This window comes from Phodopus roborovskii, unplaced genomic scaffold, assembly GCF_943737965.1.
Source record: "Phodopus roborovskii unplaced genomic scaffold, PHOROB, whole genome shotgun sequence".
NCBI classification, from domain to species: domain Eukaryota; kingdom Metazoa; phylum Chordata; class Mammalia; order Rodentia; family Cricetidae; genus Phodopus; species Phodopus roborovskii.
In genome coordinates this window covers 43,361,112-43,377,144 of record NW_026126511.1, presented here as the reverse complement: position 1 = coordinate 43,377,144, position 16,033 = coordinate 43,361,112, and the positions used below count along the sequence as shown (strand labels likewise).

The 16,033-nt window shown below is 45.9% G+C and overlaps 3 protein-coding genes across 4 annotated transcripts in view; 1 reads left to right on the top strand and 2 right to left on the bottom strand.

Annotated features, from left to right (window-relative positions):
- Nucleotides 1-3,065, bottom strand: part of Slc39a14 (solute carrier family 39 member 14) — a 43,914-nt gene extending 40,849 nt beyond the window's left edge. The window contains exon 1 of one of the 2 annotated variants that reach the window (XM_051195430.1): nt 2,918-3,065. The gene's annotated coding sequence lies outside the window, so the exon portion shown is untranslated. The remainder of the gene's footprint in view (nt 1-2,917) is intronic. The other variant, XM_051195429.1, reaches the window with a different exon arrangement.
- Nucleotides 1-16,033, top strand: part of Reep4 (receptor accessory protein 4) — an 816,909-nt gene that overhangs the window by 644,025 nt on the left and 156,851 nt on the right. The window lies entirely within an intron of this gene.
- The window catches only part of Piwil2 (piwi like RNA-mediated gene silencing 2), a 42,239-nt gene continuing 36,049 nt past the window's right edge, over nt 9,844-16,033 (bottom strand). Inside the window, exons 20-22 of the mRNA XM_051195447.1 lie at nt 12,064-12,317; nt 11,227-11,334; nt 9,844-10,042 (exon numbers count right to left, since the gene is read on the bottom strand). Coding sequence (XP_051051404.1) covers nt 9,886-10,042; nt 11,227-11,334; nt 12,064-12,317 — 519 coding nt within the window. The 3' untranslated portion in view covers nt 9,844-9,885. The remainder of the gene's footprint in view (nt 10,043-11,226; nt 11,335-12,063; nt 12,318-16,033) is intronic.

Sequence of the window (16,033 nt, the reverse complement as noted above, 5' to 3'; positions counted from 1 at the left end):
TAGGGGGCTCTGCTTCCCCATCTGGGCTGGTCCCAACCAAAGGCCCTCTCTGGAGACTCTATGGCAGTTGTGATTTGGAGTTCCCCATGATGGACAAGCATGGTGCCCTGGCTGGCAACAGTCCTAAGTTAGCAGACTCTGAACTTCTTATCTCCTGGCATTCTGACAGCCGCCAGCTTGGAGATCAGAGAAGACCCATTGTAGAGGCTAAGGGGATGGGGGGGTGATGGCCTGACCCTTACCTCCTTCCCAGCTCTCTTGGGACTCTCTCTTTTCTCCAGAGTCTACAAGAGAAAGAAGTACAGGGCTTCCCCAAACAAACTACTGCAGCAGAAGCCCACCCCTCCCTTGGTCCATCCAACATGCTGAGTAATAACCGACCCCCTTCCCAGTATCCCCGAGGAAAGCACAGGACTATTGGTAAATTTGTCATTTTTAAAGGGTGGGGAGCAGAACACTTCTTTGGTATTCCCCAACAAGTCTCTGCCACTCACAAGCAGTGTCATTTGGGGACACCAATTAACCTCTCTGGATCCAGTATCTCCATAAGTCACTGCAGATAACAAGCCAGCCTGTGGCTCTGCAAAATGGCAGGGTATTACCTTGTTCGGGCATTAAATGGCACAGAGAGAGTACAACTGGTATGGTGGGGGTGGGGGGTCAGGGACAGAGGCACACGCAAAATATCCCACCTCACCAAGGGTTAGCTTGGGGTGCGGAAGAGGTGTAGGCAGTCTTTGAAACCAGGACCCATCCTGTGACTGACAAGTACACACACACACACACACACACACACACACACACAGGGGCACTGTGGGGGGTTGAGGTGGAGTCCCTCCTGCCCATCACTAAACCCAGAGGAGGAATAGACTCAAGGCAGAAAAACACCCATCTTCCCTAAGATTGTCCGATGACGGCAGGCCACAGACAAGCAGTCTCCCCAGGAGGACAAGGGACACTTTATACCCTGCTAAGGAGGAGACAATTCACCTAATGTCTGGGTTCCCACCATCCTTACAACCTAGCCCACTTGAGCTGCTGAGACTCTAAACCCACAAAATGGTGGCACTACCAAGACCTCAGCCACATTCCAGACATGACCACAACGTTCCACCCGTCAGTCAGCGAGAACAGACTCACTGTTGGATAGTGATGGCGCTGGGATTTGGAGAGACATCCATCTAGCTCCGAAGACCTGAGCACTCTGCCACCAGGCCTCACCTCTAACAGAGCACTCCCTTCTCTAACCTACTCCAATTAGCAAGGAGACCTCTTGTGTTGCCACTTAATTCTTTCTTCACCTGCAGGCCGTGGATGAGTGCACATCAAACTCTGTACAGGGGACCTGGGCCTTCAGCACCAACACTGGGTTTGCAACAGAACTCTGGATCCCTGGGAGCCTGTAATTTTCCTGTTGTCTAAAGGAAAGACCTCCCTCACTCAAATTAGTTGATTGCTTAGCCAATTTCTAGGTCCTTTTATCCCTGTTACCTGGGCCTCTACACTGTGCAGGTGAAGAACAAAAAGATATGGAAGCAAGAGGTGTTCTGGCATGGTCCTTCTGGAAGAGCCCATATCCTGGGTCAATTTGGTACCTCTGTTCACACCAACAAAAGTCACAGGAAGAAGACCCATATTCCATCTCCCGCCTGCACCACTGGCAAAGAGCTCAACTGAGTCAACAACAGAAAAACTACTTTTAACTCCAGTTGTTACAAGTTCTGATTCCGGCCTTTCCTCCGGCTGCTTGGCCAAGGAGACTTGTCGGAACCCCTCAGTGTTTACTATTTGTTTTAATAGGTAAGGGTTATGGAATTGTACATATTTCGAATAAACAATTCAGGCTGGCCTCAGGACTAACCAGAACCCTCTCCAAGGTCGCAGAGCATGTTAGGAACAGGGGCTGAACCGTGGTCAGGGTGGCTACTCTGGGACCAGTTTTTACCACCCCCTTAAATCAACACCCCCAAGTACCGTATCCCAATGACCAGTGACTGGCTGGGTAAAAAGGGCTAATGCCACAATCCCAAATCCAGAAGTTGCTTCAGGAAGAGGGGTTCTGCCAAAGTTGCTCCTGCCCCTACCCTGTCATATAGGCTACAGGAAAGCACTCTGTCCCTCACCAATCATATTCAGAGTCATCTTGACCATACAGGCCACGTAACTATTTGGACAGTCCAATCGGTTTGGAATCTAGGCCCGGGGAGGCACAAGATCCTAAAAACTAAACCCACACGCCAGAGAGGCAATTTTCCTGCTGCGATCCCACCTCAAGATCGTAAGATGAATATGGATGGCTATTTTGGCTGTAGCCCTAAAACTCCTAGAGGGAGCACCCGGTAATCAGACCACCTAATTTGGTCAGTCCCAACCTAAGAGTCCCTGCCGCTAGCCAAGCGGGAAATCAGCGCGGTGCCTCCCTTGCGGTTCTCCAATCTGGCCCAACCCAACCGTAAGAATCAGGCATCACTCTTCAGCCGGAGGATAGCCTGACAGGGGGCAGGGAGGAGGGTACACAGGTTCCTGGAATGCAAGGTACAGACACCAGAGCCCCAAGCGAGCAGCCGCCACCGCAGAGCATCCGATCTGCCATCTACTCCGCTTCCTCTGCGCTCAGTGTCCCCGGGCTCTAGAAAGCCCATCTCAACCTTTCCGCGCAGCTATCGACCTCTCCGGCGCCCTTCTCTGGCTCACACATCCCAGGCCCTCCAGCCGAAGGGACAGCGCTATGACCTCCTTTCCCTCGCCACCGTGGCACTGCGATCAGGTGCCACCACTAGGACCGGGCTCAGGGAGTGTGCGGCCTCCCGAAAGGATCCCGGTCCTCGTTGTGCCTGTGTCCCCAACCCCCCACACAGTGTCCCCCAGCCAGGCGGTGCACCGGTTCCCATCCTGCGTGCGCCCGCTCAGTCCTCACCTGCAGTCCTCCAGCCGGCAGTCGGGCCCACGCAGCCTCACTATCCAGGCCCCGGGGCAGCCGGCGACACAGCTACTGAGTGGGTGCGTCCCAGCCGACAGCCACGCGCCCCCTCTCTGCGTCCGGCCCCCGCCGCGTGCGCATGCCCGGCCATATACTCCGCGCGTCACCGCAGGACCCGCCCCTGCCTGCCGCCCCGCCCCGCCCCATTCCCCCGGGCCTGCCACGTGGGGCGGTCAGGGAGCAGCGTCCAGTTACTCCAGCCAACCTGGTCCTTGAACGCTGTGCATCCCGGACTCGCATCCTACCTCTCACGGTCTCATCCACCCTTCCTCTCAAATTACATCCTTGACTCATAGAGGCTCTGCAGGCTCCTCTATTCTCTGGAAACCTCCCATCTGTCCTTCTGCGCCCTTTGTGGGAACTCTCATAGTCTGGCCTCCATCGTGAAGTAGAGAGCCCCTCTCTTGGTAGGGTTATGTATTTTAACACTGCTGATGAATCTAAGAGGCTTCCTTCTGATCTTCCCAATTCTAAAAATCCTCTAAACAGGATGGAGCAATCCATAGACTATGTTTCCTTTGCATGCCCCAGCCAACCAAAGACATGAGTCTTGTCACGATCCAAATAGGAAGTTATATTCACATTTCAGATTTTCGCATCTCTTTCTTGCAGTAATCAGATTCCAATGGAGCCAATAAAGCCTTAGGTTTTGTTTGGGGAATATCTTAGGAGGGAGTCTCTTCCGCTGTAGGGAAGGCCTATTGTGTTGGAGATTAAGCCTCGGATATGCAAATTTCTTGAGAAAAATAAACCACCCACTAAACCCTTATTGTTCTATCCAGCATGACATTAGGATTATTTCCTCTATAGCTTTACCAGCTGTCACCTGGGACTGGGAGACGCAGAAGTACTTTAAATGGTACTGAAGCCAGAGAATACCCATGCTTCTGTTCTAGCACAGAGAAAAGTGCCTGCTAGTATTTCTAGGTTTGTGCAGTAGAGAGATGGCATCCAAGTGTTGGGGATCAAAAAGGGTAGGAAATGAACCCAGAGTTCCTAGAACAGGTGGCAGGAAGGACCTAGAGCTCAGTGGCAGCTTGCTCTTCAGGGCTGAATAAAGAAAGATTGGGGAAGCACTAAAGTGAGTGGGTGGGAGGGAAAGGTAAAAGCCAGTCCTGGTGGTGCAGACCTATCATCTCAGCTACTCTGCAGGCAGGAGGACCTCAAGTTCAAGACCATATAGGGCAAAATTCCACGAAACCTTTTCTCATAATAAAAGGTAGGAGGAAGACTGGGTACATATTGGTCCAGTGCATGCCTAAGCCTGCATGAAGCCATGGGTTCAAGACCAGCAAAACCAGGTCTGGTAATGCACTCTTGTAATGCAGCATTTTGGGAAGTAGAGACAGAAGATTCACTAGTTTAAAATCACCCTTTGGTCCCATAAGTTTGAGGTCATGCCTGAGCTACCTGAGATCCTGTCTGTAAATTGATTAATCAATGTCTTGCCTAGCATATACAAAAGATATAAAGGTACTGAGTCCATTCAGCTTCTTCTGGTCACTATGTTCTAAAACTCATTGATCTTCACTGTAATTACAGTGCTCCAGTGGGTAAGGGGGAGAGCTGTGATAGCCCTCTCATTTACTTTGAGTGATTCAGAGGTAATGATAGCTCTTGCAGAATTCCCTCCAGAGCCCCTTCAACTCTGTAATAACACTGAATATTTGTCTTGGTTAAATTTACAGTGTTTTTCAGACATTATGTCATCTACTTAGGCTCCAAAGTGCAATGGGCTGTTAGGAAGGGTCAGTCCCCCATCAGGCCTTTCCTCGAAGGCATATATAAGAAGAATGAAAAGCCCACCCAGAGATAAGACATCAGATACTTCAACAGAGCTCTGAATAGGAGAAGTCCACAAGTACACATCCCACAGGGTTCCAGGTGAGGTGTCAGGACTACAGCTTTCATTAAGCAGCTGTCAAAGACTGCTCGGAGTCCACAGTGGGAAGCTGGGCATAGTGGCTCCTGTCTGTAATGCCAGCACTTGGTCAGTGAAGTAAGAGGATCAAGGGTTCAAGGCCAGTTCAGGTCCATAGTGAAAGGCCAACCAGGGTTACAAGGGACCCTGTCTACAAACAAACAAACAAACAAACAAGCAAACAAAAAGTACTAGCGGGAAAGAGGGGTGACTGACACCCCATCTCAGGACCTATCTGTGTGGCATTGTCACTTGTTTGTAGAACTGTCAAAGTCCACAGGGGCAACTTGAGTTGATAAACTATCTCAAGCTGATAACTACACACAAGAGCAATACAATTAATCATTAACATAGCTCAAAATCAAAAGGTCCTAAGTCTCTGCCTCTGACCCCACATACATTTATTTCTTCAGGAGGCATGTCCTGTTCAGATGACTTACAGAGACTGTCCTACCTTGTCCGTGACAGTGATGCTCACCACAAACACTGGCAGTTTGGAGCCTGGGTCCTATGCTACCCTGTCCCTGACCCCCCTCACTGTACTGTCCCTCCTTTTCCCTCTCACCCCCCCCCTTCCACGTGTCTTAGTTTAATTGTTCTGAAGTATATCTGATCTACTCTTTCAGACTTTTTGGACACCTGTATCTTTTAAAAAAAGCTATAGAGTTGGTGTCTCACAGCCCTCTGTAACTCCATTTCCGGGGGGTCTGACCCCCCACCTTCTGGTCTCTGTACATACGTGTTATACTTCCAGGCATCAAGTCAAATCATTCATGTATATAAAATCAAAATAAATAACTCCAATGTAAATAATGTACAAAATAATATACAAAAATTCCATAAAATAAGGTCTAAAAGTGTAGCTCCTTTGGTAGAACATTTGCCTAGCATGCTCCAGGCTTTGGGTTCAATTTCCAGGACCACAAAACAAAGGGCCAAGCATGATGGCCCATCCCTTTAACCCCAGCACTCAAGAGTCAAGAGCAGTCAGAGCTCTATGACTTCAAGGCTAGTAACAAACCCACTAAATTTGATTTTGTGACCATTATTGGCTTGTGATCTACAGAATTAATATGATTTATGGAATTTGTATTTTTTTTGCTTCAAAGCATTTCTAATACAAGCTTCTTATTTTCTATTATATTTATCTATTCATTTATTGTATGTATATGTTTGTGCATACCTGGGCACCATTACATGTATGTGGAGATCAGAGGACAACTTGCAGGGAATTGGTTGTCTTTCCTCCATGTGGGTCTCCAGAATTGAACTCTGGTTGTTAGGCTTGGAAGTGGTGCCTTTACCCTCATAGCCATCTTGCTGGGACCCAAAGTATTTTATTTCTATCCCTGGAGTTAAGACTTTAACCTGCCTTGATTATAAGGGATTTCAATCTGTACCTGAACCCTGTAATATAGCAGTTTGCACATAAAAGGTTCTCTAAAAATATTTGGACTGGCTAGCAGCTCCCTCAAAACTGGATGTTGGACAATATTTAAGGGAACTAAACACAAGAAACTGACATGGTCATGGCCCTGCCAACATATGCAGACAGATTTTCCGTAGAAGAGGTGAATGGAATAGCCCTGCAGAAGAAGCCAACGAAATGAGACACCCATCCTGCAGTCCCCTGAGTCAACTGTGTTGACAAGACAGGCAGGGGATGAGCTGAGCAGCCAAGACTCCTCATCCTTCCCATCAGTTTTGAACCATGTTGGTTTTGCCAGGAGTCCACAGCTTTTTTTTTTTTTTTTTTTTTTTTTAGACTGTTAGATTAGTTATCAATTCCTCTGGGGCTCTTTGGGGAGATTTTTGGGGGGTTTTCCTATGGCCTAGTAGGACTTAACATTTAAGAGGACCTGAGAAAACATGAAGATGTCCCTCGCCCCAAAATCAGGCTGAAGAACCCAAGGGCCCATGTGTTAACACCCTATGCTGTTAGGCAAAGCTCAGATGATGGCCAGTGGCCTCAGCTGTGAATCACATAGGAGCTTCTGACCCAGTCAGACAAAACGGCAATTGGGAGAACACTTGGCTTTGGAGTAATTAGCAATGGGAATTCTAATCGGACAAACATATATTACCATATTTCATAACTTTTTTCTCTCTGCTTTTATTCTTCTTACTCTGTTTGTTTTGTTTTTTTATATTTATGTGTAAGAGTATTTTTGCTTGCATGTATGTATATGCACCACAGACATGTTTGGTCCATGGTACTGGATTCCCTGGAACAGGAGCTACAGGAGGTTGTGAGCATATGGGTGCTAAGAACCCAAACAAGGTCCTCTTCAGGGGAGCCATCTCTCTAACTCCCTTAAAAACATTTTCTTACATTTATTTTGTGTATGGAGGTCAGAGGACAACTTAGGGGAAACAGTTCTGTCCTTCCACCATGTGAGTCCAGGAACTGAACTCAGGCTGTCAGGCTTGGTGGCACAGATGAAGCCATCTCACCGGACGTCCCTTTTATTATTCACCAGTCCAGCTAAAGGTCTGCCATTTTGTTAGTCTTTTCAAAAAGACAACTTAGGGTTTTGTTTGTTTTTCTTTGTTACTTTTTGTCTTTATTAATTTTTGCGCTGACCTTTATTTTTAGAAGATCAGCAGGGTGTGTAACACACACCTATGTGTTGTCCAGCTCCCTGGGAAGCTAAGGAAAAAAGATCAGTGATGTTTAGGTGCTCACGACCAGCTTGGTCAATGTAGTAAGACCTCCATCTCAAAAATTAAAAATTTTTATACACACTGTGACAAGTGTTTTTCCATGCCTCCCTACATAAAGTAAATGCAATTTAAAAAATAACTTTTTAGTGGTAGAGAAGGCACTTGGAAGTTGAGCTGACAGCAATGGTTAAGACTGATAAACAGTTTAAGCACATACTCAAAACTTCAGTGCCTTCCTATCTGGTCCCCAGCCTGCTCAGAGGGAATCACCTGGCTACCAATGGTGCTGCCCCCGACATGCAGAATAACAGATGAATAACACTACTTTTGCTTCTCTCTGAAGGAAACACATTAAAGCCATTTAATAAACAAACCACATTCTTTCAGACACAACTAGATACATAGATTGTTTTTATTTTACCCCACAGGGCTCAATTGCTTGGCACTGAAACTGAAAAACAAGGCAAGAACATCAGGTATAGAAAGTATGGGCATTCTGGCATTACCATTAAGTATCTGCTCTACCTAAAGAGAAAGGAGTGCTGGGGACAGCATCTTCTAAGGACAAACTCAAACTACTTCCAAAGACATCAGAAAGCAGAATTTGTTCAGCCAAAGACCCATTTTTAAGTCTGTTAATTCTGTGGCTTTTATAGTTCAGGTCTCAGCCTACCCTTGGTCATAGACTCCAAATAAAACCAGGGGTGCATTTAAGGACCCCAGCACTCATCCCTCCCCAGCCTATGGGTGCAGCCAACAAACTAAAGGTTTTCTCTGTGTTTTCTTTAAATCCAGGACCAGGCATGTGCTTGGAGAGCATTCTAACCCTGATTACCCGCAGCTCCAGTCTCTCTTCATTGTTTCATGATGAAGCTCTTCTTTCACACTGGCATTTAAGATGAGTATTCCTGCTCAGTCCCCTACCATCCATCCATGACACCAAAACATAAATAGATACTTGCAAAGTTGAAAAGGTTAAGTAAAATTAGCTTTGAGAACCCAGGAAAGGATGATCCACTTAAACCTGAAGAAATTTGAAGATTCTGAAACAGAAGGGGAAAAAAAAAACACACACACACACACACACACAGAAAACCAAAGCTCCCCCAAAACTGAAGCCCACAGGCCTGGGACAACTTCCTTCATGTCTCACTCAAATGAGAACATCACATTTGCCCAAGGCAACTTTAGGAAGCCTGAACCTGGATTTTGAAAAATTCCAAGCAACATCAGCCCACAGTTGAAAGAGACTCTTACAAAATCTCATTTATAGACATTTGCAGAAAAAAAAAAAAAAAAAAAAAAAAAAAAAAAAAAGCCTACACTGCATCCAGAATGTTCCTAGCTCTGCTGAATCCTTCCTGTGTATTCTGATCAAATTTACTGCAGATCAGTCACAAAGAGCAAAGGTGTACATGTATGCATGCATGCATCTGTCACAGGCTGAAAGGTCCAGAAGCAGCTTTGGCTGAACTTGAAGGAAGCCAGGACAGCCGCACTCACTTCCCAGGGACAAGTGGGTTCAAGGGCTTGACTATGACTTAAGCTGGTTTAACTACATGTCTTTCACACATGTATACAGCTACGCTCTCTGAACATTATATTGCACAGCCTTTCTATAGCCCTCCCAGCTGTTCTAACAAAGTAGCTCTCTTATTTAGATGTCTGCAATGACTTCATTCATATCACTTCTGGCACCAGAAACAGAATGGTCCTGTAGGCATGAGCTCCAGGTATGACTGACGCTCATGCTGCCTTGGGGGCTAGTTTTTCTGTCTTTACTTATTTGGTAGGAGGATTGCTGAGAATTGGACTCGGGATTTCACATGCTAAGAACATGCTTTATCACTGCCCTACTGTCCTGCAGCCCCCCCCCCCACCAAGCCATGCTTCACACAGCAATAGTGCTGTTGACACCACTGTGCTCTACAAAGGCAGCAAGGCAGCAAGGCAGCTTGCAGCTGGTACTTAGAAAATTGCTTCCTTGACATCAAGGTTTGGTTTTGTTGTGGGCTTTGGGGGGGGGGTTGTTTTTGAGACAAGGTTTCACAAATGTAACCTTGACTAGCCTGGAACTTACCATGTCATCCAGGTTGCCCTTGAACTAAAGATCCTTCTGCTTTCAGTCTCCCAAGTGTTGGGGTAACAGACATGCACCACCACACTCTACGGTAATATCAGGGTTAAAAGAAGAACAGAAATCTAATTTTACAAGGATGGAGAAAGAGAAAATGCCAACATAAAACCCCATGGCCGTTTCTGCTGAGTCTGTGAGCTGCAGTCCAGTTGCTCCTTACAGCCAGTGTCCATGCTGTGTCAGTTACAGGAAGAACAGGTTCTCACACAGCTGGATGGCTGGTTCGTGATGCAAAATCTGTCCAGACAGGAAGGCTAGCTTGTGGGCATACTTGCAAGGAGCTGGAACTCGGATAGTACCAGGCCAATTCCAGTACATGTGGCACAGTTTGAAAGTCAACCTGAAGTTAAGACGAAAATGTGTTCTTTATCACTTCCACCTTCTCCTGGGGTGGGGGCAAGGTTTCACTGTCTTGGGGGTACAACACATAGCACACCCACCATTTCAGGAATTGTTGGTTTTATATTTGTTTGGGGGGTACAGGCTCTCAAATATCTAGCCTAGGCAGGCTTAGAACTCCAGCAGCCCTGGTTGTCCTTTAGCTGCCAGTAATCTTCCTGCTTTAGCTTTTGTTTTTCTCCTGAGATAGGGTTTCTCTGTGTAACAGTCCTGGCCATCCTGAAATTCCGTATAGACCAGGTTAGCCTCCAACTCATAGAGCTCCACCTGCCTCTACTTCCTGAGTGCTGGGATTAAAGGCATGCACCACCACTGCCCGGCTGCTAGCTAGCTTTTTGAGACAAGGTCTTGTTATATAGCTGGGACTGGCCTGCAACTAACTATGTCCTTTGGGCTGGTGATTCTAGGTGCTTTTCTGGCTTTAGCCTTCTTGAGTGATAAAATTATGAGCATGAGTTATTACATGCAGCTGGAGCAGTCTGTTAAAATATAAATGCAAGCAGGTATGGTAGTGTGCCCTACAATCTCTGCTACTTAGAAGGCTGAGTTAGGAACATGACTTCAAGAGTTTGAGACCAACACAGCAAGACCATTTTTTTTTTTTTAAACAAATTGAGTAAACACCAATGCTTTATAACACACAGGATTAAGTGCTGGCAGGCACCCATTTTCTCAAAGCTTTTCAAGTGATTTTTAATATAAAGCAGGATTACAAATCACTCCTCAAAAAGGTAACAATTATTATCAAGACATGGCAGAGTCAAGGGGTGAAATACTGGTAGCCGCTCAGTTGGTAAAGTGCTTACTGCACAACTATGAGAACTGGAACTGAGCTCCCAGCAACCACCTGGTGTGTGCTTGTAATCTCAACAACAGAGACAGAGACCTTGTCTAACTGGAACTGGAACTCTAGATCCCAGTGAAAGACACTGTCTCAAAAATCAAAGTAGACAGCTGCTAAGACACTTGAAGTTGACCTCAGCCTCCAGACCTGTGCACGCGCACGCGCGCGTGTGCGCACACACAAACACACACACACACACTCATGAACTAAAAGGATAAGCTATTTTGAGATACAGTGACTAAGGAAAACAGTGGGAACAAGTATATTTCTGACAGGCTTACCTCTGCATGTGATCAGGGCTCAGATTTGCAGTGTTCAAGACACAGATGTAGTGTGTAGGTATACCACAGCCCTGCCGCACGTGATGGGCAAGAAGGTAAAAATCCACCCTAGAAAAGAAAGTATAACCAGTGACATGACTGGAAGACATTTCAAAGGTCACTGTGGCCCTATCACCCAAGGCTCAGAAAGGAAAATGGCAAAGTCAGTTACACGAAAGGACACTGGTGTGTGTAGGTGCATGGATATAATCTCAGCCCTGGGGAGGATAAGGAGGCAAGCCATCTGTTGAGATCAGCCTGGGCTACATAAGAGTTTGGGGGATACAGTATGGGCTACATGAGACCCTAACTCAAAAGGAATGAAGTGGGGGGGGGTAGTACACCTAAGAAGTAAAAAGCTTTGTCATTTAAAACATTTTTTTAGCTGGGTAGTGGTGGTGCATTCCTTTAATCCCATAATCCCAGCACTTGGGAGGCAGAAACAAGTGGATCTCTGTGAGTCTGAGGCCAGCCTGGTCTACAGAGCCAGTTCCAGAATAGTTAGGACAATACAGAGAAATCCTGTCTCAAATTTTTTTTTTTCTGAACACAGCTCTGTGGTAAAGTGCTGTGCATGTGTGCTTGTGTGTGTACATGTGCGTGTCTGTTTGTGGTTGGTAGAGATAAGCCCGTGCTCACACAGGACTATTGCTCCATCACTGCGTTCCATCAGATCTTGCTTTCTTCAACACTAGAATGTGAGGATTCCATCCCACACCTCCCCAAGAATATTCAGGCAATAGGCAACATCTCCAGCTTATTCTCCCTTAACCAAGGATGCCCATTTTGTCTACTTACCACTCACAGCTGGTTATGGTATGGTCGACCACAGTCCCAGGGGAGGGGGTCACAAAGTGGTCAGGAGTGGCCAGGTATAGATTAGTGCTGATTTTCTTCTGAACTACAAACACCACCATCTTGGGATGGTAGTTCTCAAAGGCTTCAAAGCACTTCTGCAACTGAGGAATCTCGTAGTTGGCAACTGTCTTTAGCTGGCCATCAGACACTCCATCTCGGTACACCACAATCTTCTCTGGGAGACAGTGGTTCACCTGAAATGACACCTGGAGGAGGTGACTCCAAGGGCTCTTGGCTCAAGGACCACAGTGAAAAGCTCACAGCCATGGTGCAAGCTGGAGACTTGGCAGTTGGGTCCTGCAGCACATGACTGCCAAGCATGCCAAAAGCGTCTAACCATTTCTAGATTTGTTTAGAGTAGCAAACAGGCTTTGATACAGCCATGGTGCTATAAAACATGAAAGAACGACTCAGCAATTATGAGACACATGCTCACGTCACAGCCTACCTTCAAACAGAGTCAACACCATTAAAAGGCAATGGCAGGAGCCTGACATGGCTGCATACACAAATGCAAAGGCAGCATTTGAAAGGCTGAGACAGGAGGCTCACCATGAGTTCTAGAGTACCTGAGCCATATGGTGAAATCTTGTCTCTGGAAAAAGGAAGGAAAGAAGGGAGGGAACAGGGAGAGAAGGAAGAGAAAGGGAGAGAGGGAAGGAAGAGAAAGGCAGAGAGAGAAGGAGGAAGCAAGGATCAAAGTTTTTTTTACAAAGATAATGGTCAGAAAAGATGAGTCAGTGTTTATCTGACTTGGGTTTAATGCTGACAACCATCTGGAAAAGCCCCTGGAAGTGTTAAGGAAGGTCTAGCATAGGAATATAGACTCAGTTCTTGACAAGTAAGTAACATCCCAAGTTACTGACAAGTGACAGGTTCTTCACTAAAGTCCCATGACCAGTAGAATGTCAGATACACTTATAATAACTAACTACTAAAGTAGTGGGGTTTCACTACCCCAGCTCTGAGACTACATTCAGGTCCATTTTAAGTTAGAAAGCCCCTCGAAACTAATTTGCTTGACTTCAGTTCTGATTACAGTTTTAATGTAGGCTTTTGTTCCTTAAAAGATAAATCACGAGTAAAGCTTAAATGCTCATCACCTTCTGTAAGGATGACCCCAAGAAAATTCTATCTCAAAAAATGCTTTTCCAAAAATGATGTTGCTGAGCATGGTAACTTGAGTTAGCAACCCTGATCTCAAATTTCCTCCAAGCATCTTTTTAAAGTTTTCATTCAATGTTTCAAGTTGGGTGTATGATGGCATATGCCTAACCCCAGCACTCCAGGAGATGGATCTCTGTGAGTTCAAGACCAAGTTGCCTACATAGTGAGTTCCGCCAGCCCGGGCTATATAATGAGACCCTGTTTCAAAAAATTCCTTAAAAATGAATGCTCCCCCTTTCTGAGAAACCTCAAATATTCCAACTTTTACAAAGATCTTTACAATTACTGGAGCTACTGTCTTTGTTTGTGGTACTTTTTTTGTTGCCTCACATGCCCCCCACTCCTCTGTCCCAGGAACAGACAGTCTTGTATTCAGAGTGACCTTAAACCAGGGTGTCTCAGCCCCAGAATGCCAGTATTCGGAGACGAGTGCTCACTGTTACAGCCCTCCTGTGCTCTGCAAATCCATTTAGTACTGTCCCAAGTCTCTGCCCACTAAATACGGAAGCAGCCTCTCCAGTGTCTCTAGATACTGCCCCAGTGGGGATCTATGACTTTAGCCACAAAGCACAGAACAAACTCAGCCCCTCTCAGAAGCTGATTTGCTAGGCTAAGAAGGGAGGTGACTGGGGATCATGGATGTGCCCTCACATGCAAGCAACAGAGGAAAGACATGGGACTTGGGGCCAAGCTCTACTGAGTCTGACTCCACTGCTTCTTAGCTATGGCTTCAAATACTGTTTCCTGTTGAAAACTGAGTAAAAGGATCACCGCACTGTTGTGAGAATTCATTCTGCCAATAGCTTAGGGTGTGGCTTTGGATGCTACATCACAACTGATGAGTGACAGAGAGAAAGGTATATGTACATGTTGATATAAATACACTGGTTGGGGAGGTGACTTGGTGGGTAAAGGGCTTGCTGTACAAACATGATCCCTAGGGCCCACATAAAAATCCAGGTGCAGCAGCCTTGGGGAAGAGAGACAGGAGAAACCAAGAGACTCACAGATCAGTCAAGCAGCCAACACTGAGATCCAGGTTCCATCAGATTCTCTGTCTCAAAAACAAGCTGGAGCCAGATGAACACACACATACACCACACATACTGGTATATAAGATGACATATATTTTAACATATATGTATAAAGGCTGTAGAGGCTGGGTGTGATGGCAAATGTCTATATTCTAGCACATACAATGCTGAGGCAGGAGGATTGTAATTTTAAGACCAGCCTGGATTACATAGCCTAAGAGACCCTGTTTCAAACTTACTAACTTTTGTTGCCAAAGTTCAGATCAAGTTAGGTCAAGAAAATACTTGGAATCACAGAGAAAAGGCACAATGAAGTTAGTGGAGTGAAAAAAGTGGGTATCAAATTCACTGAAGTATTTTCTGCCACTCCCTGGTGTTTTAGCCTGTACTAACCTGTGAGTGTTTGGCACCAGACTATGTCAGCTTCCAGCACAACTGAAAGGCCAGCTTCTAGCTATGGACTTTTACTTAGTCAACAATGCTAGAATTTCTAGTCTGTCCTTACTTCATAAGGTATAAAACGACAGTTGAGGCAAGAGACACTATGTAAGGCCAATCACAAACCTAAGAGATAACTGCTAAATGTATGCTGTACAGCCTGTCAGTGCTCTAGATACATTGCACACTAACTGGCCAGTACAGGCCCATGCTTCTGGCCCTGGGCAGAGTGGGAAGGGTTCAGTCAGTGGGCAGCACAGTTGCTGAGCTGAATGCTATTTTACATGAGGCTCCATGCAGTCACAGAACAAATGTGTCAGCTATGGCACTGTCTTAGAAAATGGCAAAACTCCTTTTGTTTGTCCACTTGGAGACAAGGTCTTATCTAGTGCAGGCTGACCTCCAACTCACTGTGTACCTACAACTCTTCGTCCTCCTGTCTCTACTCCCAACTCTCTTGGCTCTACAAAATTATTTTGATAATATCCAAATCCTCATGGAATTCAAATGAGATCTGGGAGTCTAACACAAAGCAAATATCCCAGCACACTGTAAACACCATCATAAAGGGGTAAGGAAAAACAATACTGGCAGAAGTTCAGCTGTTAAGGCTTATCTAGCATGAATGAAGTCCTCTGTTTGACCCACCTCTAGCACCAGATAAAAACCAGGTGTGATGGTACATGCCTGTAGTCCTAGAATTTAGAAAATGGGAGGTAGAAGAATCAAAATTTCAACGTCAGTCCCAGCTACATAGTGAGTTTGGTGGTCAGTCTGTGCTACTTGAGAACCTATCTCAAAAATAATAAAAAAGTAAACCATTACAGGAACAGAAGAGTTTCTGGGAACGGTGGTGCACACCTAAAATGCCTTGGGTTCCATCTCCAGCAGCACTGGCAAAGGTAGGCACAAGAAGACAGACAGGAGTCAGGTAGATCCCCCTTGGGCAGCAATCATTTATTTGCTCAAGGTAACACTGAACCCCAACCTCCTCCCAACTATGTGAGAAAAGGGAAGCTGGCATTGAAATGTAGAGACAACATTGACTCACAGGCCACAGAAACTCCCTGTTTTGCTTTCTAGGATCAGATGTCCATCAAAAACACCCAGGAGCCAGACATGGCAGCATGCCACTTTAATCCCAATAGTTGGGAGGCTAAGGCAAGAGTTATGAGAAAAGGCTCAAAGATAGACTACACAACATAGTGAGACCTACATAAACATAGTGACGCTCTACACAAGACAAAATAAAAGTAAAACAACCAAAACTG